This window comes from Stegodyphus dumicola, chromosome 8, assembly GCF_044657685.1.
Source record: "Stegodyphus dumicola isolate Sdum_Otavi_A_Nest chromosome 8, ASM4465768v1".
NCBI lineage: Eukaryota > Metazoa > Arthropoda > Arachnida > Araneae > Eresidae > Stegodyphus > Stegodyphus dumicola.
Window position 1 is genome coordinate 182721338 of NC_140775.1, and position 23388 is coordinate 182744725.

General features: G+C 36.3%; 1 protein-coding gene across 2 annotated transcripts in view; it reads right to left on the reverse strand.

Moving 5' to 3' along the window:
- LOC118191873 (LIM domain only protein 3-like) overlaps positions 1–23388 on the reverse strand; it is a 265129-nt gene that overhangs the window by 17543 nt on the left and 224198 nt on the right. For both annotated transcript variants that reach the window (XM_085822809.1, XM_085822808.1), the window contains 2 exons: positions 8514–8776; positions 2312–2437 (listed from right to left, as the gene is read on the reverse strand). In XM_085822809.1, the coding sequence (XP_085678935.1) occupies positions 2312–2437; positions 8514–8773 (386 nt within the window). In that variant the 5' untranslated portion in view covers positions 8774–8776. The remainder of the gene's footprint in view (positions 1–2311; positions 2438–8513; positions 8777–23388) is intronic.

Here is a 23388-nt window from a genome sequence, read left to right on the forward strand (position 1 = left end):
GCATTGGAAGGAAAAGCGAACACAAGAGTTTTCTTGTTGTAAACTGTCCATTTCATGCAAACCCGAAAAGCACAAATTCCAGTTCAGACACGGGCCTAGGGATCAAAGGATTTCTAGGGATAACATGATCATCGAAGTCCTGACGTAATTCATTCTGTCTTTCCATTTTGTTATGTTCCATTCCATCACAATGAATTATTAAATTCAAAATAATTAACTTTGGTATCAATTGTATTTGCAATTATAAGCACTGACGTATACTTTAGGAAAGTTATATGTCTTCTCGTTTAGTCATTCTTAAATTGTCGTGTTTGGCAGTGCAGCAAAGTTTGTAAAAAGGAGGAAAACTGGCCTCAATTTTAAAATAAACGCACAGTTAATTATCAAAGGGGCGGTAAAATTCTTAAGATCGGCCTTACATTTTTATATTCCTCTATAACACAATTTTCTAAACTAATTTTGGTTCATTCTCCACTTTAAATGTACACTGGGAATATTTTGCTAATGTACACTGGGAAAAAAAATAAAAATTGAAAATTAAATTATTTAAAAAAAAGACAGTTCTATATCTCCCGTTGTGCTGGGTCAATTCACGAAATTTAAATTGCGTTTTTCATGTCTCAAAAGCGCGACTTAGGATATACATTAGATTTAAAAATAGCCATCATTCTAACATAGGTATTTGGACACAAAATCTTTTGACTTTTTCTGAAGTCACATGCCAATTGTTTTTCATATTTTGATTCTACGACTCAAATTATGAATAAATATTGAATTTTGTAAAATTTCGCGTGAATTATTCAATTATTTTAACTTAATTAACCAAAAATGACATCAAAAATTGCGAAATCTGAAAGGTCAATTTTTGTCATGATTAACGTGTTAACTTAACGTTATACAGGGTGTCCCATAAAAAGCGCCCAAACTCTGCACTGCCATATTCCTCATTCCGATTACATAAAAAATGCCCAAAGAACTGTACCTGTGCGATCCATAGTTTTCGATAAAAACGCAAAAGAAAAGTATGACGTCGTATCCGTCATATCGCCGATAGTTCAAGCATGTTGAAGCTCTGGCGCATTTTATCGCTTCTGTACGTCACTGGCTGGATATGGAATACCCAGGCCGCTGGATTAGATGTGGGAGTCCGGTTCTATGGCCACCACGATCGCCAGATCTCACTGCCTAGGATTTTTTCTCATCTCAAGGAATTGGTGTATCGAGACGTCGTGACTACACAAACGGACTTAGATGCTTGTCTGCATACTGCTTATACTTCTTATGCCTTATTCTTCTTATGACTGCATACAGCAGTGCGGTCTGTTACATGCTTTTTAATCCATTCCACAGAGCGCTCAAGCCTGCTTCGATATGCACGGCGGACACTATGAACATCTACCTTTATAAATACTGATGTTGATGTGTTCCCCCCGGAGGGGGGGTCGACGTGGAGAATTCTGCGAAGCTACTGGCTAGGATCTGTACCTAGGCCGTCTCGGCCACGGGGGTATAAAATTTATGAACTTGGTGGTTTTGAAGGCCCCGGGAAAGGTCACTCACTAGTCGGCCTCGGGGTCTGGCATGTCCTGAGCGGTTGGATCCGTAGCCGGGATATTCCCCCCCCCCGTTTTGCTGGGTAACGGCCCTCTGCGACGTGCTCGCCCATGCGATTGGCAGGAGCAATTGACGACCAGTGCTGCCTGGTGTCTTATCCAGGTGATGCGCTGCTCCCCTGGAAGGGTAATAGTGGAGGTCGTACCTCCACGAAATGCCCAAAGGGGGGAGTGGATCTGTAGTGTGATTGAGTTCACGGAGCAAGGAATGCCCAAATCTTGATGTTGATGTGTCAAATAAAGTGTTTTTCAATGGCACCGGTTGTGATGTATTTTTCTCGTAAAGTAAGAATCGTACAGGAACAGTTCTTTGGGCACTTTTTATGTACTCTCAACTAGGAATCTAGCTGTGCAGAGTTTGGGCGTTATATATGGGACACCCTGTATAATTTTATACATTGCAACAGCTTAAACTGTTATGACATTCTGAATTGTGCAATAATCCTTACTTTTTTTTTTACCCTCACCAGAACTTACCTATGCTTGTCGACATATACCGACGATGATCCGCATGTATAAGAATATCATCGTATTTGTCAATATTTAACGGAGAAAATTAACATTCTCTAATTTCAGTCTTTCACGGTAACATTTATATTAGAACTAATCAGGAATTCGAGAAACTTCATCTTAGCGCTATTTTTGTCCTATTTTAGAACATTATTATTTACTGAGAAAATTCTTTTAAAGTTTCTTACCTATGATTGCACTGTTGGCATGCGAAGCACTCTAGGTGGTATACATTGCCTCTGGCTCTCATCACCATTTCGAACGCCGGGATCGTCTTATTGCACGCTGAGCATAATCCCGTGGTACCAAATAATCTAGAGGTTATAGTAGGAAAAATATCAAAATCAGAACTTTATTTTTTCAAATCCTGATGATATATGGTTAATAACTTATAAAAAATATAAATTAATTATAATTAATATAAATATAATTATAAGTATCGTCTCATTATTAACTGGAAACTAGGTTATTGCTGAAATATTTGTACATGAAATAATATACGCACGGATAAATCAAAGAAACTAAATAATGAAGAATCCGCATTAAGGGGGCTCATACACCTTAAACTCCTTATGATCTTCGAATATGTGACTGTTGCAAGAATTGGGATAACTTATTTATTTTAAAAGCAATTACTTCCAACTTTTTATGGCTGTCTACATAATATAGCTGCTTTCTGAAATCATAATCAGAAATTTTGTGTTGCCACAAATATTTTTGTAATTTAATCCGCTTTGTGACAAAAATTTTCGTCATGTTTCCACCTTGCGCGCACAGTTTAAAATGCGCGCCAGTTTAAATGTTTTCAAATGTTGCATTATTTAATTCCATAGTTTATATGTAGCTTTTATAACATTTGAAAACTTCAGTAAACCAAAAAAAAAATGAGAATTTCATGTTAAATTTTTATTCTATTTGGAGATGAGTTTATAAAATGTATTTTATTAAAAAAAATCTGTAATGTTTTCATGCATAAAATTTTTTAATATTAAAATACTCATCAGATTTTTGGTTCAGTTAGAAAATAGTACCCATATAAAGAATTCCATCCAATTTCAAGTATGTACCATTAGCCATTTTTAAAATATCATGCGCGCAAGGTGGAAAAATGACGAAATATGTTATCACAAAGCGGATTAAATTACAAAATATTTGTGGCAACACAAACTTTCTGATTACTAGTTTCCAAAGTAGCTATATTATGTAGTCAGCTGTAAAAAGTTGGAGGTAATTACTTTTAAAGTAAATAAAATATTTCAATTCTTGCAACAGTCACATAATTTGAAGCTCATAAGGGGTTTAATGTGTATGAGCCCCCTTAATGTATGTATGACTCTCGCATTGTGAACAATTAAATAATCGTACGATTAAATAATATACGTACGTAGAGAAGCGATAAATTTGTAAGCAAGCAAGTGAGTTATTATTGGAAGTATCCTAAGTTATCTTCTCCTGATGATAAAACTAATTAAGTTCTAGTGCAAACTGAAAAGAAACTATTCGATCAGAATGATACTCCACGCGCATTTTTAGTATATTTAGCCTTCGATTTAGCAATTTTCAGCTGTCTCGAGAAGCTTATCTTGCTTTTTTTCGGGGGGGAAAGGAGGTTGCAGCGCTCCAGACTTTCCAGACTGTCCAAAATTCTAAAGAAGTGCCGCTTTTAAATATTTTTATCCAAAAGACACATTCGCCCAAATGTTCTCGAAAACGAAAATTCCAAACGCTTTATATTACGCCCCTTTAGGAGTGAGAGGAAGACCCAAAGGGGCTTTTTTTAACCCTGTTTTTTGTTACCTTGTAAAGACATTAGGATTTTTTGGAAGAAAGAAAGATGAAAAATGCCTTCGCCGGGACTCGAACCGCGGACCTCTCGAATACTCGCCGAACGGCTCAACCACTACATCACGAAGGCATGCGAAGAAGTGAGAAGAAATACCTTATATACTCCCCCTTTTAAAGGGCGAATGGGAATTAGGGGACCCAGTCGCCAAATCCTGGTAGTGGAGAATCATCATCCACCACCTTTTTTAGCTCTGGCGCCACTGTAGAGACATTAGGTATTTTTGGTTTGTAGGACGGATGAAAAATGAGAAATGTCCTTCGAACCTCGGACCTCACGCACCGAGCGTGCTGCCCGCTACACCACGAAGGCATGCTAAGAAAGTGGGAGAAATACCTTATAACCTTTATTTATTAAATATTACATTCTTCGCACTTAACCCGCATAAAATTCAACCACACAGCTATATCACAAAATATTTAAAAACAGCATAGCTTTAGAATTTCTGATATACAGTTTCGCGCTTTGAAGATAAAAAATATTTCATTCCGTACAGTATTGCTACTGGTCGCTTTGAAATCGTTGAATAGTTTAGTCAAAAATTCGTTTAAGTTTTACAAAATATGAAATTGACAATAAAACAAACTCCAGTTTCGGACTTCCAGATGCTCATATTCAGATGCTCGGGTGGAGGACTACATTATTCAAAATTTAATGTCTCTAGGTACCATTGTTTTTTAGCAATGCGAGAATCATACATACATTTTTAGCAGTACGAGAATTTATACAATGCGAGAATCATTCATGCAGATTCTTCATTATTTAGCTTCTGTAAATATAATACAGGGCGATAATATTTGGTGGCAAAAATTTCAAAAGTGATACATCCCATTTATAAGTGACTCAACGCAAAATGCCATTTCGGGACATTTCTGGACTAAAAAAAAAAAAAAAAAAAAAGGTTTATTTGGCAAATTTATTGTTCTTTCGCAATCAAATCTGTTATAAAAAATTAGTACAGGAAAAACTCGTTTTACCGCTAGCATCACGAAACCTCATTGCTATCCGCGTTATAGCGAATGAATTCAAAACACAGTTCAGTAATTCTTAAACAGGCCGACATCTATTGTATCATATATTTTATTTCACAACATACACCATGCAGCAAGGAGCCGAAATTTATTCTAATTTTATACGCGTTTCTCAATTAAATCCCTGATAATGTTCTGTAGGGAATGCTGAGATCGTTTCTTCAGCGCGTACGCAATATGATGTTTCCAGTGCGTAAGTAAATAAATTGGAATTAAAATAGATTCCGTGACTTTAAGAGAAATCTCGGCTACAATATAATATTCTAAAAGTACTTGGGAACACAATTATACATGCAATATATCAAAATCCACGGTATAACTACTTTTTTTTAATTGTGCATTGAATTTTGTGTTCCTTTGCATAACTGGAAAAGATTAACTTCCGCGCAAGGATTAAGGCTATATCTATCAAGAAACCTGATTCGAAATGTCTTCTCATATGACACACTTTAAGGGTAATTTAATTTTTGATTACTTGAACTTTAAGGGTAATGAGAATATGTTGTTGTTGTGAATTATCTCACTTGTCTGATAGTAACATCAGAACAAGCCCACGAAATGCGCTTGTAGTTAGTAAGAGCACTCTACAGTACCACTACTGTAGAGCAAAAACACTCTACAGTACGACTTTACTCAGTTCCGCCACCACCTTTGATGGAGAGCAGCCCGGGCAGACAGGTCCATGGGTACCACTAACCTCTCTAGAGGACTTTCGGTTCACCGCATATTTACAGGGCCACCGTGACGCACAAACTCTATAAATTTGCAAACAAACATCCATGCATTCTTCGGGATTCGAAACCGGTACGGCAGTAAACACGGCTAATCACATATCCGGGTTGAGCGACAATGTGAGAATATTAAATATTGAATTGGAATGATCGAAATAAAAACATACCTACTAAACATCACTCATAGATTTGTCGTCTTTATAAGGTGTATGATCTACCCTATGGGCTTTTTCAGACTAATTTATAGAAGGAAATACTGGACTCGAAATGACAATTTCTCCTTAGACGCTGGTTTGGTTTGGTTTATTTAATTATGGCGAAGTATCAGCTACCTGATGCTTTAGTTTATTTAATTATGGCAATGCAACAGCTATATACCTAAGGGGAAGGATACCTTCGTGGAAAACTTTCTAAGAAAAAGGGGCTCGTATACACGTTACACACGGAGTAAACTACGAAAAGCCCATTCAGCTAACCTGTTCGCCTGTAATCGAACCAGCCATCTACAGCAATGCAACAGCTATATACCTAAGGGGAAGGATACCTTCGTGTAAAACTTTCTAAGAGGAAGGGCAACGTATACACACGGAGAAAACCACGAAAACGCCCATGCAGCTAACCCATTCGCCTGCAATCGAAAGTAACAGTATTCAGCGACTTTACCACTCGACCACTGGTGGGCCGGCTTGGAACAGCGCTGGAAGCTTATAATTGGTCCGCGAGATTAATCAACTTCGAAAGGCATTTCTACCATCCCGAGGCCTTTCTTCTTCGGATTACTCTAACGGAAGGAAATAGTGGAGTCAAAATGACAGTCTCTTTTCATTCTCATCCATACTGGAAAGTTTGCAATTAGTCTGCGAGATTTACCATTTCTGAAAAGCTATTCTACACTCATGTCCATAAATTAAGGAAAATTCGGAGTCACGCGGAAATCGAATTCTAAAATAAATATATCACCTGTAAAATCACTACACACATCTTCAAGAATCATATGAAAATTTCAGGAAGTAACCAGATGACACCGATGGTACGTCACAATGACGAGAGTGTAAGAGAGTGATATATAAGGAATACAGGCAAAGAAGTAAAATTGTTCGCAGGCGCTTTATAAGCATTTCAGTGCGATAACCGAATAGTTATGACACAAAGGACGCGTTCGGATGATTTTTTACGTGGTAGAATTATCGGCCGTCTGGAATGTGGGCGTGCCCAACTGGAAGTATCAGACGAACTTGGAATTGCCCAGAGTGTCATCTCCAGGCTTTGGCAACGATTCCAAGATGATGGTAATGTCAGTAGACGTTACAGCACAGGTCGCCTCAGAGTTACAACGCCGAATGAGGACCGGTATTTGGCAGTTACTGCCAAAAGAAACAGGCGGAGCACAGCCTCAGACCTGTCTCTTCAGCTCTCTTCAGCCACTTTTACGACAATTTCAAGGCAGACGCTTAGGGCAGACTGGTCTATATGCTCGTAGACTTGTTAGATGCAACTCACTCAGATCTCAGGTGATCAGACTTTCTGCAACTCACTGTCGCCAGCGGTTAGCCTGGAGTAGAGAGCATGCATTGTGGACACCGCAACAGTGGGCTTGTATGATATTTTCCGACAAGTCCAGGTTTAGCTTGCAATCTGATTCTCGCCGAACTTTCATATGGAGAGCTCCAGGTACCCGTTACCACCAAGAAAACATCACTGAACGACACCGTTACGGTGGTGCAGGAGTGCTCGTTTGGGGTGGAATTATTCTGGGTTCCAGAACTGAGCTGCATGTTCAAATTGGAACCATAACAAATCAAATCTATCGGGAAGTAATTCTGGAACAACATGGACGTTTGTTTCGGGGCGCCATGGGAGTACAATTTGTGTTTATGGATGGCAACGCCCGTCCTCCCCGTGCAAACATCGTAAGCGAATGCCTTCAATTGGAGGATATCACCCGTATGGACTGGCCAGCATTCTCACCGGACTTGAATCCAGTAGAGCACGTGTGGGTCATGCTTGGCCGACGAGTTGTAGCCCGTCAACCTCCTCCTACATGTCTACCGGAACTTCGGAGAGCATTGCTTTTTGAATGGTGTAATATCCCCCAAGATCAGATGGATAATTTGATACTCAGCATGCCTAGGCGTTGTAGGGACTGTATTGCATCGTCTGGGAGACATACAATGTATTAACAATCATACCAACCATGTAATATTGTTTTTTTTAAATAGGTTTTTTTTTTTGTAATTTTCTCCTGGGAGAAAAAATAGCTAATTTTTTTAATAATATCAAACATATAGCATCTTTTTTTGCTCTTTACCTTTTGTTTAATAAATAAGCTTTACAAATAAGTCAAATTTGTTTTGCTTCTAACTCTTCCCTTGCCTGATTTTGCATTATGCTTAATTTATGGACATGAGTGTACTATTCTGTGATCGTCTTTAGACTCCTGAATGGAAGGAAATACTAACTCGAGCTGTTCGTTTCTTCTTGTCTTTGACAACGTAGCAGTTTACAACTGCCAAGTCTGTCCTTTTCATAAGGTCTTTCAACTGCTCTGCTTCAGACTACTTTATGGAAGGACTAACTTGAATACTACTAACTTGAATTGGTCATTTCTCTGCGTCCTTGACACTGGTCTACTTAAGAGGTTGCGTGTACAGCGAATGTACTAAAATTTCCTGCTAGCATTTCCATCCAGAAAGTAATCACGAAAAGACCAACAAATGGTGGTAAACGTATAAGAGTAAGTTTTTCAAACAAAACTAGACATCCTCTGATAGTGAAGATGTATTACCTGAGATAATCTCTCTTACACAGGATGAGATTGGCCTTGGTAAAGAGTGTGGACCCAACTTCTCCCAGACGGCAGTCGCAGCAGGCACATTTCAAACAGTCTTCATGCCAAAACTGGTCAAGGGCCTTTAGCAAGTAACGTTCCCGGATGGGCTTCTGGCAGGAAGCACAATCCACAACATTTTCTCTGGGAACAACGGACGTTCCTATCACGGTTGGAAGAGTTCGCTTCCGCTGTGAAACATCAGTCTTCAGGTCCATTACCTGAAAAATAGAATTATAAATTATGCGAATGATGCACGCACATATGAATGAAAATTTTGAAGCATATAATTCAATAAATACCGAAAACGAAATCGCAAAGTATCCCTGTACTGATAACTTCTTAGAAATCATTAGATTCTTCAAATCTAGGAAAGTGAAAAATCTACTCTGACTGCAGATCTTCCTCTGGCTAGCTGGAAGGTTTAAATGCTTATACTACCAGAGGATGCATGAGGTACTGCTACAACTCTTTACATAACTTACTACGCTATAACTCTCACGTAAAGGATGATTGAAATAAAGTACAAGAACCTGCTGACACAATTCGGATGAGTTGTTATATATCACATTTTAATCCGCACACTACTTTGGACACAGATTCCTCAAATCCAGGAAACATAATGTATATATATATGTAATAATAAAATTCCATGTCAGAATATACTTAAAATTCTAACTGTATGTTCTTTTCATTTTTAATGGCGACGGTCTCTTATTTGAAAGTACGTGGAATTAAATCCACAGCCCCGTAGTCAAATTGTTTTTTCTGCTTTTTGTACACGTACAGTTATAGAATGTTCTGGAAATATTTAAAGCGAACTGGATTGGCTGACGAGGCTGACGTCATTTCTTGGAAGCTCCCCCTTTCCAGAGGCTATAAAAGGACTCGCAAGAGGAATATCGGGGCTTTTTCTTAAATGTCACGATGCAGTAAACTTCATACAAAAAGTTATTAGTAATTCTTTTTATTTACTCCGGATATCTGATTTTGTAACTGCTATTTCTCCTGAATAATAATAAATGGATCCTGTTTTTTTTTAAACTTATTGTCTGATAATTTAAGCTACGACTAAAGCTGGTACATCCCACACATATGTATATATGTAATAGTTCTGAAACATAGAAGAGAAATTAGCTTGCAGTCTTTGAGGCTGAGGATGAAGTCTTACAGATGAAGATAACAAAACATGAACTTGACGAATTTCCAGTCTTTATTTCCGCGCGTATAAAAATCATCTCCATAGATGTTTATCCATTCAAAATAATGAAATCCAAGAATCTATGAATCAATCATAATGAAATATGATAGATTGCTATGTACATTGGTTCTTAAATTTATGACGCAGGCATTTTAGACGTAGAAGCAGAGCAGCAGGAATACTTTAACAGCAGCGGAAGCTAGGAAAAGGATGACGTAATTAGCTGCCAGAGGTATTTATAGCAAAGTAGGTGCGATTCTAGAGACAAGCTATGATTGGTTAATATTAGTTTGTGTTGCCCTTTTCAGTAGCGTTACATAACGTAAACAAATCTCGAATTTGGGGGAACAGATGAATTAAGGGGAAGAACACCAAATTTAGAATGTTAATTATGAGGTCCTCAATTATTTTTAAAGCACCTATCGTATTTTGTTATATCCTACATATATATATATATATATATATATATATATATATAAACTCTATCCCAAAAGTTTCACCTCAGACCTTTATCAAACTGTGATGAAGTCTTAATGTCAAGTGCCCACTGGGGTTTATTTTTCATGAGCCGGACAAATCGTGCATAGCGCGATATTTCGGCAATAACTGTGCAGACCAGACTAGACCCAAAAGTTTATAGATTCGACTAATTATTACGTCTTTTAAAAAACTTGAAAGAAACACAAACTCAAAATAAAAACCTATTTCTTTAGATCACACGCGACTTGCATTCCAGTAAATATTTTCGAAAAATATAAAAACACACATGAATATGCGTCCCAAACGTTTAGAGAACATTAATATATAAACAACTTGTGAACAATTTCCTCAAGTTCCCCATCATGATTGTTGCTAACCAATTTGCACAAAATCAGAATCTATAAACTTTTGGAACGCACATTTTTCTGTTTTTTATTTTTCTAAATGACAAATTGATATTTTTTAAATATTTACGCAGATGCAAGCCACATGTATTTTAAATACTTTAATTGGTTAATTTTATAAATTTCGAGTTTCCTTAAATATGTAATTTACCCGAGTCTATAAACTTTCAGGATAGAGAGTATTTACTGCGGCCTTGCCAGGATTCGAATCATGGATCTCCCACTTGCTGACTAAAAGTACTAGTTATCTATATCATAAAATTATCACCATTATTATTTATAGTTATCTATACCATAAAAGCTAACTAAAGGGACTACAATAATTCAAAACCTTACTTTAAGACATCAAATTCAATGTTTAGTTTGTTTTTTTTTCCTCCACAAAGAATAAAAGTCTAATGCGGACAGCACATGACTTTCTTGTACGGAATATTAAATTACAGGTAGCCCTCCTACAACACGGCATCCTGTAACACGGTTTCGCTATAACCCGATTCATAAATTGCGAGAACCCTCCTACAACACGGTTTTCCTATAACACGGTTTCTCTCTAACACGATAAGAAAATTGCCCAATCAATGCGAAGGAATTTAAAGAACTCCGCACGAACTTTCTCCATATTGTGCAAAGCATCCGTATAGTCATTTAACACATAAGAATCCTTGTCTCGTCGTAAGTTCTACCAGTTGTCTTCCAAGATCCGATAGCCGTAAAAACAAATGTCCTCACATGACCCGTATGAGCAAATTTCTCCAGATAACAATGAAGAAACCTCACTATCGCAGAAGGTGAACAACATGAGGTCACAATAAGTGCTCTAGAACGCACAACCTGCACGTTCGGCTTCCAAAATTCGAATCCTCGTCTCCATGGCCTGACAACAAAAGTGTCTCACGCTGCTGGACGGCAATCTGCGTCGAGCCACAGTCTGTTAAACTTTTACGTCTTTAAGACATTAAGTTTCACTCCCAAAACATGTCCGATAAAGATAAAAAAACAACGTTTAAGAGGAAATTCATTTCTTTAGAAGCACAGATACAAATCTTGGACTGCCTTTTATAAGAAGAAAATGCATCTCAGATTGGAAAGTTTTAATTGAAATGAAGAAACAGTTAAAAACAGTTAAAATTAAAAAGAAATAAGAAGTGCAGTTGCTGCAGGATTTTCGACATCCACGAAACATCGGGGATGCCAATAATTGAGAAGATGGAAAAGGCACTCAGCATTTGGATTGACGATAGCTGTCAAAACGAATTTCGTTGAATGGTAATATCATTAAACAAAATGTACTCAAAATTTTCAAGCACCTCAAAGAACATGGAGAACCTTCTGTCAACGCAGATTTTCTGGTAAGTAAAAGTTAGTTCGAAAATTTCAAAAAGCGTTTTGCAATTCATAGTATAAGAACACAAGGAGAATCTGCATCGGCTGATTATGAAGCTGCGAGTAGGTGCGATTCTAGAGACAAGCTATGATTGGTTAATATTAGTTTTGGTTGACCTTTTCAGTAGCGTTACATAACGTAAACAAATCTTGAATTTGGAGGAACAGATGAATTAAGGGGAAGAACACCAAATTTAGAATGTTAATTACGAGGTCCTCAATTATTTTTTTAAAGCAGCTATCGTATTTTGTTATATCTTACATATATACACTCTATCCCAAAAGTTTCACCTCAGACATTTATCAAACTGTCATGAAGTCTTAATGTCAAGTGCCCACTGGGCTTTATTTTTCATGAGCCAGACAAATCGTGCATAGCGCGATATTTCGGCAATGAAGGACGTTTCCTGAAAGATTTTAAAATATTATAGAAGAACAAAGATACACAGCAGTTCACGTTTTCGATGCCGACAGAAGTGGGCTTTGGTGGAAAAAAATGCCCACTAGAACCTTTATATCGAAAAAAGAAAAAAATTGCATCCTGATTTAAGGTATCTAAAAATTGTCTAACGCTATTTTTGTGCAGTATGACTTTGGGCTTTATGACAAAACCCTTGTTAGTTTATAGATCTTTAAATCCTCGTGAACTTAAAGGCGTAAACAAAAACACCTTACCGGTATATTGGAAAGCAAATCCAAGAGCTTGGGTAGCTTGGAATATACTTAAAGACTGGTTTTTAAATTGTTTTGTGCCAGACGCTGAACGTTATTTAAGGCAGACAAATTTGAGCTTCAAGGCGCTTATTACTATAAGATAATGCTCCAAGTCACCCACAAGATTTGAATCATTCCAATGTCAAAACACTGTTCCTACCACCTAACACTACTTCGTTACTCCAACTATAGGATCAAGGTATTATTTATACCTTTAAAACATATTATATAAGAAGAGCATTACGGTAGATTTTAGACGTAACCGATTCAAAATCGATTAATGTAATGGAAGCATTGGAAGACATTTTCAATCAAGAACTGAATCCACATCGTATCTTTGTCGTTGAAAGAACTGAAAGCATTAACGTTAAATGCATGTTAGAAGATATGGCCCTCTTCAGTTGAAACAGAAAACGTGCGTGAATCGTCAAAAAAATGAAAATGGTGGCATATTAAAACTTGCTAAATCAATCGGAGGCGATGGTTTTTGAGCATGGCTATTGAGGACGTTCAAGATTTATTAGCGGAAGAAGAAATTGACGAAATTTGATAGAAATGGCATCCGAAGCTGTAAATCAAATCGATTCTGAGGACACTAGCACTGCTGAAGATTGTGAAGTTAATAATTTAACATTAAAAAAATTAAAAGAAGGCTTACGCTTAGCTGAAAATCTCGAGTTATTTTTCTTGAGTGCAGACCCTTCCGCTGAAATAAGCCGAAAAGTCAAAAGGGAGCTGCAAAACTGTCTAATTTCACATCAAGAAATTTAAAATGACCCGGTAAGAACTAGCAAACAAAGTGAACTTCGAAATGTTTAAAGAGGGAAGAAAATGCCAGAACTTTAAATGAAGAAAGAAATTCTGAAAATGAAAGCCATCTCATTCCGCCGAAAAACGTTCTCTGTTGATTATACTCAGCAATGACAACGAAGAAATTTATTAAACTAAAGTTGCGTTAGATTAAAATATGCAATATTTCTTGCTTTGTGTTGTACATACATATATATTTTTTAATAAAAATTAAGTTGTTTATGCACAATTAAAAAAATATTTGTTTTTAATAAGTTTTCGAAACGTAACCCCCTTTTTTATACTGCCTCTAGGTCTCATATAACACGGTTTCACACAACACGGCATTTTCTACGAACCTATCTACCGTGTTATACGGTGTTATACGAGGTTTACCTGTATATGCATTTTTGCTGCATTTCATTTAAACTTATTTCCTCAAATTCACTAGAGATAGATTTCTCATTCAATTAATTCAGTTCTCCCTTCGCGGTAAGGCAAAAATGCATAACATCAAAACATCTTTATTTAAACTTTAAAAATGTAGAAAAATATAAAACATCAAACACAGTTAAAACAATTAAAAAAAATTTTTACAATTCAAATTAGATTTTCTATTTAAAAAACCATCAATTCTGCCGGCGTGTAAAAACACAGATTTTTCGGTGCACAAAACTTAATATTTTCTTTTGGTACCACTCGGCAAAAAGACACTGGAAGTGCAAAAATTGAATTCACTACTTTGCTAAATTTCAAATGTAAACAAATATGATGCTATGGTAAAAGCCTTAGCCGCAACTTGTAAATTGTTGATAATTCTACAACTCTTGCATGCAGATTAACTAAGGGCATACAAACCTTAACCGGAAGTTAGAACAGCATAATTCACTCATTTTTAAAGCAAAACATACACAATTTACCAACATATTAAAAAAAACTGAATTCACCGAGCCGAGTAACAGAGATACACTGAAGTGACAAAAGTCATGGGATACCTCCTAATATTTTGTCTGTCCTCCTTTTGACCGGCGAAGTACAGCAACTCGACGTGGCATGGACTCAACAAGTCGTTGGAAGTCCCCTGCAGGAATACTGAGCCATGCTGCCTCTATAGACGTCCATAATTGTGAAAGTGTTGACGGTGCAGGGTTTTGGGCACGAACTGACCTCTCGATGATGTCCCATAAATGTTCGATGGGATTCATATCGGGCGATCTAGGTGGCCAGATCATTCGCTGGAATTGTCCAGAATGTACTTCTAACCAATCGCGAACAATTGTGGCCCGGTGACATGGCGCATTGCCATCCATAAAAATCCCATCGTTGTTTGAGTACGTGAAGTCCATGAATGGTTGTAAGTGATCTCCAAGTAGCTGAAGGTATCCATCTCCAGTCAATGATCGGTTCAGTTGCATCAGAGGACCAAGTCCTCCATGCCATGTAAAAACAGTCCAGACCATTATGGAACCACCACCAGCTTGAACAGTACCTTGTTGACAACTTGGGTCCATGGCTTCGTGGGTTCTACGCCACACTCGAACCCTACCATCAGCTCTTACCAACTGAAATCGTGACTCATCTGACAAAGCCACGGTTTTCCATTCGTTTAGGGACCAACCGATATGCTCACGAGCCCACGAGAGTCGCTGCAGGCGATGTCGTGCTGTCAGTAAAGGCACTCGAGTCCGTCTTCTGCTGGCATAGCCCAAGGAAGACAAATTTCGTCGCACTGTCCTACCGGACACGTCCCTCGTACGTCTCACATTGATTTCTGCGGTTATTTGACGCAGTGTTGCTTGTCTGTGAACATTGACAACTGTACGCAGACGTCGCTGGTCTCGGTCGTTAAGTGCAGGTGGTCGGCCACTGCGCTGTCCATGGTGGGATGTCATGCCTGAAACAAGATACTCTCGGCACACTCTTGACACCGTGGATCTCGGAATGTTGAATTCCCTAACGATATCCGAAATGGAATGACCCGTCGTCTAGCTCCAACTACCATTCCGCGTTCAAAGTCTATTAATTCTCGTCGTGCGGCCATAATCACGTCAAAGCCTCTTCACATGAATAACTTGAACACAAATGAAAGCCCTGGCAAAGCACTTCGGATTTATACATTTTCTACGCGATACTACTGCCATCTTTATATTTGCATATTGCTATCCCATGACTTTTGTCACTTCAGTGTATAATACACTTTGGGTGGTCCGACTGCAAACAAAAAGTGAGGTGCACGAGTACATGTTATAGCAGCCCTATACAAAATTTCAACATTCTGAGGCTACTGGTTTCTGAGTCATGCGAGATACGTTACGTAGGTACATACGTACAGAGGTCACGAAAAAAAGTCTCTCCTGAATCCATTTTAAATAAATTTTATAATCCGTTCGGGAGGAAAAGAGGCCTTTATTCTATCCTTTACGTACAGATGTCACACAAAAGCATCGTTCAATTGCATACGATAGCGGTCAAAACGGATATTTTCTTTGAAATATGATACTCGGAATTTTTCGCGATAATAATACTTCCTTTACTTCGTACAAGGAAGTAATAACATTTCCTCTAAATTTATAACACATTTCGAAGAACTATAACAAGAAAGTATTAAAATTTGCACAGTTTAGGTTGCGAGAAAGTGTAACAAGAAAGTATACTATACAATAATTATATTATAAACTCTTGCTGGGCAGAGAGTTTATCAAAGCCAAAATAAAGCTGATTTTAATTTATTTTACTAAATTCAAAATTTTGCAAGTATAACTTTCTTTGTTTTATACCAGATCGAAGGTTGTTTGCATAAGTGGTGATAACAATCTAGCAATTATAATAATATTTAAGTGGGCTCATACACCTTAAACCCCTTATAATTTTTGAATATGTGACTGTTGCAAGAATTGGAATATTTTATTTATTATAAAAACAATTACCTCCAACATTTTACAGCTGACTACATGACATAGCTGCTTTGGGAACTGGTAACTAGAAATTTTGTGTTGCCACAAATATTTTTGTAATGTTTCCACCTTCCGCGGATGATATTTTAAAAATGGATAATAGTACATACTTGAAATCTGATGGAATTTTTTATATGAGCACTATTTTCTAACTGAACCAAAAATATGATTAATATTTTAATATTAAAAAATTTTATGCACAAAAACATTACAGATTTTTTTAATAAAATACATTTTATAAACTCAACTCCAAATAAAATAAAAATTTAACATGAAATTCTTAGAATTTTTGGTTCACAGTATTTCCCAAATGTTATAAAAGCTATATATTAAATATGGAATTAAATTTTTCAAAAGAATGTTTTAAACTGTGCGCGCAAGGTGGAAACATGACGAAACATTTTGTCACAAAGCGGATTAAATTATAAAAATATTTGTGGCAACACAAATTTTCGGATTACTATTTCAGAAAGCAGCTATATTATATAGTCAACTGTAAAAGGTTGAAAGTAATTGCTTTTAAAATGAGTAAGTTATCCCAATTCTTGCAAAAGTCACATATTCGAAGATCTTATATGGGCTTTAAGGTGTACGACTCCCCTTAACGATTTAAATGATTGAGTTATCGATAAATCTCAAAAGGTAAGATCAAAAAGTACTACATATGGTTTTCCCCCCTACGTTGTTCCTAGCATATATCTTTCTTTCTCTTTTCTTAACATCTGTTAAAGTATATTAAGGCATATTTTTTTCAGTTTTATCTAAAATTTTTATATTACTATAAATGGCAGAATGTCGTCAAATATTTAAGCTTAAACACGCACCCAGGAAAAAGGAAGAAAGAAAATTCTGAAGATACCTAAATTTCTTACTCCATAAAAAACTATATATTATATTTTAAGAACACGTAATCCCTTTCTAATAAATTTTATAAGAAAACGAGCCACATTTTTTTATTCTATAATCTTTTTTTTTTAAATTTTTATTTATTCATACTCATAATTTTTTGTTTTCATATGTTATCCAGTTTTATTTTGAATTACTCCATTTGACATGACTGTTTTGATCTTTCTAATTAAGCGATAGTTATGGAGATTATAAGATTACAAAACTTTATTCTCGACATTGCAGTTTCGCATTCAATTATTTTAGCTTAATCATTGCTTCTACCGGTTATCTCAAGCATCTTAAAATGCTTTTATAAGCTTTTATTTAGTTCATTCTTGTGTCCCGGCCTCCACCTATATAATCAAACGCTGTCCAACTGTCTAACTGGAAGGCAAAGACGTTAAAGTACATTTAAATCTGGACAAAAAGGGCATCCTGACATTAGTATAGATTTTAAATAAAATTATACCGATTTCGACGGAGATGTGACATAAATCACTCTCCTTCAGAAGCAACTGGCTATTACCGATGGCAGCCTATATGCGGATGGAAGAAAGTTTGGCGCCTCTTATAGTATTCTCAAGAATTTTGATACATGTTTTGCGAGTAAGAAACCAAATGTCAATGATAATTATACAATGCTTAGAAACATTATCACGAGCTTAATCACTTACCAGTTTCATTTTTCTGCCATATTGTGGCCAAAAATAAGGATATAGTTTACAAATAAAAAATTTTAATTCAAATCAACAGTCAAAAGAATTTCAAGTATTGCATTTATTTATTTAAAATAATTTTTAATTACGGCGCAAATAAGGCATTTTTACTTAACGTTGGCTTTTTTCTGACGAAGGTGCAAGAAACAGAAAACCACTTTACAGGAGATAGAGAAAAAAACATACATCTTTAAAATGCTCCCATTTCTGTTTCTTTTCAAAATTCAGCTTTTGGTATGATATATTTTAAAACACGGAGATAAGCAGTGCCCAGTATCCCAATCGGAACAAAAATATCTGGTTTTTTTGTGATATGTCTTCCGCTGTCATTCTTTTTCCAACCCACATGCCCAAATGAAGCCTAAACAAAAAGTAGTAAAACCTGTCCTTGAACTGATTTTACAATCCAGTCTCTCCTGGATTGTTACAGACATTTACTAGAAACACCTGTCCTTGAGCACGTTTTACAATCGAGTATCTCCTGGACTATAGACATTTCGTAGAAACACTGCAAAGTAAAAAAAAAAAAAGTGAAAAAAAAGGGCAGAGAATTGGTGCACAAAAAAACAGTTCCCCGTGCGCCGCTCGGGCAAATCGGAGAAATCCCTTTTCGCGGCTCCCGAAAGGTGTTCGGGCAAAACTGCGAAGTGATTAAGCATTGTTCAAAGAAGGCTTAATTAAAATAAAACGGGATATTAATACGAAATGCCCAGCCGCGGTAAGATAGCTTGCCTGCAAAGGGGTTTATGGTTGCCAGAAAATGGCAAGGGAAGGCAGTGTTGTCATATTTGTCGCCAAATCGCTCATTTGCCGACAAAATTGACGATATGCCGTAGACGGAGCGAGAACATTCTAGAACGAATTTTCACCGGTTTGAACCAGAATATTCTCCAGAGCAGATCAAAAACTATCTAAACACTGCCTGTACGCGGAGTAGCAATGTATCTTGAGCTGCATCCTGGAGAGTATCGAGAATACGTTGAGTTCAGTAGTAGTGTCTTGAGCTTCGAGAGCGACAGAACCGAGTCTGGAGCTGTACTTTAGTGCTTCACCGTTACAGCCCGAAGGCTATGATGCTGATTGTTTCAGCGTGTTTGTAGTTTTTCGACGACTGCAAACGTGTTATAAGGTATTCCTCCCGACTTCTTAGCATGCCTTCATGGTGTAATGGTCAGCACGCTCGGCGCGTATTCGAGAGGTCCGAGGTTCGAGTCCCGGCTAGGGCACTGATCATTTTTCACGTCTCTCAGCATAAAAAATCTTAATGTTTCTACAGTGTTTTTGGAATTGTCCTGAGTAATATTGGGAAACAAACTGTGTTTGATACTTCATCAAGTCACTCCAAATCCACGATCCCATAGAATGCAACAATATGGTATGTGACAAAATTAGATGGAACATGAAAGGAGGGTTTCCTAATTAAAAGTAACATTAATGTGTCTAAATAATTATTTTTTATCTTATATATGTATAAAATAAAGAAAGACTGGATACACTGACCCCAGTATTTGCAATTCCTCAAGTTTCTTGTATTATTCGATTGCTTCACAATAATCTACATTTTTATTCTTCTATTTTCTAATTGTCTCATTCAGATACAACTCAAAGAAAACTGTCTCCTTTCTCAAGCAGACCACCGAGTTATAAATTTACATGCGTGTCTTTATCACTTTGCAGGTGACTCTATATGAAAATAATTTGTCTTTAAAAGCTACAAGCTGCGCTTTTTGCGAGAATAATACCTCAAAACTGAAGTAAACATGTGAGTGAAAGAGACAGCAGAAAAATAATCACTTTACAAAATGTTAAACACTAACGAACGAATAACTCTCCTGTAAAAAGAAAAGAGTAATTTCTCTTCTTCAATTTTCGTAATTTTCTGACTTTCCAATGAGCAATGTCGTATAAAATTACGCAGAAGCTCGCGGGTGTAGCTGCCAAATGCAACGGTAAAATGTCATTATTTCTTAAAGCTGAAAACCATTGAAAGTGGATCTGACATTGAAATGGGTATTTATGTTCCTCTATATTCTTTTAACTTCCTTTCGTAACATTAAGCCAAAAAGCTAAATTTAAATGCAAGTTCGACGCATAGCATTTAAGGTTACATTTATAAGAAAACATTAATTTACTATAGCTTATTAACCATTTACAAATTATCTTCTGAAATAGGAAATTTGTAAAATCTTGTCGCTATTAAATCTATATATTTCATCTTTGTTGTCACAACCAATGATCTTACGTTAAATGTTACATGCAGAAAATTAATAATATAATTAGACAAACTAATAACTTGAAAACAAATAGCTGTTTTTCAAAGCTCTTTGTAATTAACGTTAAAAGGCGCATTATAGAAACTATTTTACATCTTTCAGGGCCCATAAAACGTGAGAAATCAATTCTACCTTACTGGGATTTAAGGCACAAATTTTCCAAGCTGGAAGGGGTAACCAATTACATTATTAAAATGGGATGCGATTATTTAATTTTCGAAGTGCGACTGGTGAGACAAGCGATACCCAATCGACTAAATGTAAATGACAACAAGTTATCGTCAGTTAAATTTTACCTCTGCCATTACGACTACCTAATTTGAATATCGCGTGCGCTAGAAACTTACATTCTGACAGGAACTAGATAGAAAAGTGAGTTAACATAAAATAACTGGTTAATTTAAATGATACTCTGTAAGTAATATTATATTACTCATAATATTGATAATATTCACTATTAATTAGTATAATCATAAGAGATATATTTAGTAATATTAATTAATAATTAATAATAGTTATTATTAACTGTTATAATTATAAGAGATATATTTAGTAATATTATATTACTGATTCTATTAATAATAGTTACTATTGACTATTACGATCATAAGAGATTTATTTAGTAATATTATATTAATAATACTGTTAAAAATAGCTACTATTAACTTCTATAATTATTAGATATATATAGAGTGGGGCAAATAAAAGCGGCCCAGAAAACAAAGTAACTTTGTGATAACTCCGGGCCACATTAACTCCGGGTAAAGTAACTCCGGGCCACTTTTATTTGCCCCACCCTATATTTAGTAATGCTATATCGTAAAACTTAAAACTGCATGTTAAAAAGTAAAGATGATTATTTTTATGTTTTTCCTTACACTATTGAAAAATTCTGGTTTTTAATTTCATACGTATTGTGCATAAGGTTGCATTCCCCATTTTAGTCTTGTATCCTTTCTTTCAAAGCTTTCTGGTTCGAAAGATGAAGTGTTAAGCTCCATAGTGTTGCCATTGCTCGCTTTGAAATCCTTGAGTTTGTTAATCAAAAATTCGTTAAAGCTTTACAAAATAGGAAATCGATAATAAAACAAATTCCAAATTTTAAATTTGGTCTTCCACATGCTCATATTCGTAGGAGGATTACGTCATTCAAAATTGGATGGCTCTCTGTACCGTTATTTTATCACAATGCGAGAACTGTACTTACATTTATGCAGGTTTTTCATTATTTAATTTCTTCAAATATAATGCAGGACTCTAACACTGGGTGGCAACAGTTTGAAAAGTGAAACGGACATTTATAGTGAACCAACGCAAAATCGCAAAACAACAATAGTCCTTCAGGGACTAAAAAATAATGTGTAGCTAAAAGAAACCTTGCATTCCTTTTCCTAATTTTTATTAATTAACTTTGCCTAATTTAAAGCTGAGATCCAACAATGGCTGCATGTTGAGACCGAAGAACACTGGTAGTTCGTACCCTGTGTGAACAGTCTGCATAGATATTTTCGTGGATTTTTCGATATGGAATGTAAATACGAGCCGTTTTTCCTTAAGACGTTCGCAAATCCCTCCTCCTTAGGCAAATAGGCCTCGCGCGCTTTGTTGTAATCTAATTAATTCATTAATTGAATTTTCAAAGTTGGTTTATTTTACTTATTGCAGTCCATAAGATTAATGCTAGCAGATTCCTGTGTAACTTCTCGTCTTTTAAATACACTCGTACGCTTCTCACCAAATTATAGTTCTGTTGCTATAATATCTATAGATTGTCAATCTAGTCCTTAATGACTCTTTACTAAACGTAGTAACGCAGAAATAGATTAGAAAGGTATCAGTGTCAGGCGACCGAAAACAATATCGTACATAAATATTAGGTATTTAGATGTAGAGTAGTATTATTCTATAAGAAGGTGCGTAATATGTACGTATTATTGCTCTAATGAAGTTTATTAAGGAAAATAGGGGGCTTATTGGAATCTTCTGTTAAAATTGAATTCTGTATTTACATGGGTTTTAAATATCTTTGGTGTTCTATATTGTGATTTTGTGTTGTGGTTTTTGTTTGTTAGTTTTGTGTTAGATGTGTTTCGTTATTTATAATTTAGTTTTTTTTTAATTTATTGTTTGGGGGCGGCTGGGTTTCTGGCTGCCCTCGCTTGTGGAAAGACGAGGCCCCTTCTTTTGAGTTACACTGACACTCGTGGCTTCTTTTGAGTTAAACTGACACTCGTGGCCAGGTGGGCTGAAGGGAGCCTCCAGTTCGTACAGGCGATAACACTAATGGCGTAAATGTTTGCAAAAAATCGTTTTAAGTAGATTATAGTCCAAAATATTTGGACGCATATATGCTGCCTTGCCGTTATGAGGACCAAAATATTTGGACGCATATATGCTGCCTTGCCGCTATGAGAGCCATTATTTTCGAACGCATATATACGGCCTTGCCGCCTGGAGGGTTAACCCTTTCGCCGTCCTCTCTTGTCCTCGAAAATCCCCCCCCCCAACGTTCGTCTGTTTTTCGTAGAGTGTAATGATGTGTTCTCTGTACATCATAACTTTCCACGCATGACTTTCGTAGTGGGTGAATGTCAATGAATATTAATTATAAGGAAATAAAGCATAATGGGAAAATAATAATATCTCTGCTTATTTCTAACAGCAGAATAATTTGATAACATCTGATGCAAGCGGTCCCCTCCTTTCCTTTTTGTTGTTGTAATCTTTCACAATTACTGGTTTTTTTTACAGTTCTTTTCCGTGTTCCAACATCAATCATAGAGTTATTATGGACTGCACTCATCAAACGTATATCCTTCTTGTCTTTCCAATTCCCAACCTCATTTTTTCTCTTTTTCTGCTGAGTAGACGTTGAAGCCATCTCTCACTGTCCTGTATCTTATGTAAAGTGGCGCGAATATTCAGAAAACCGGGGCAAATTTAATTAGAAATAGAATGCCTGATTAGTACTGCCCTCTAGGCGTATTAGAACAACCAAAAATAAAAATTCAAACAAGTAAACATTTCGAAA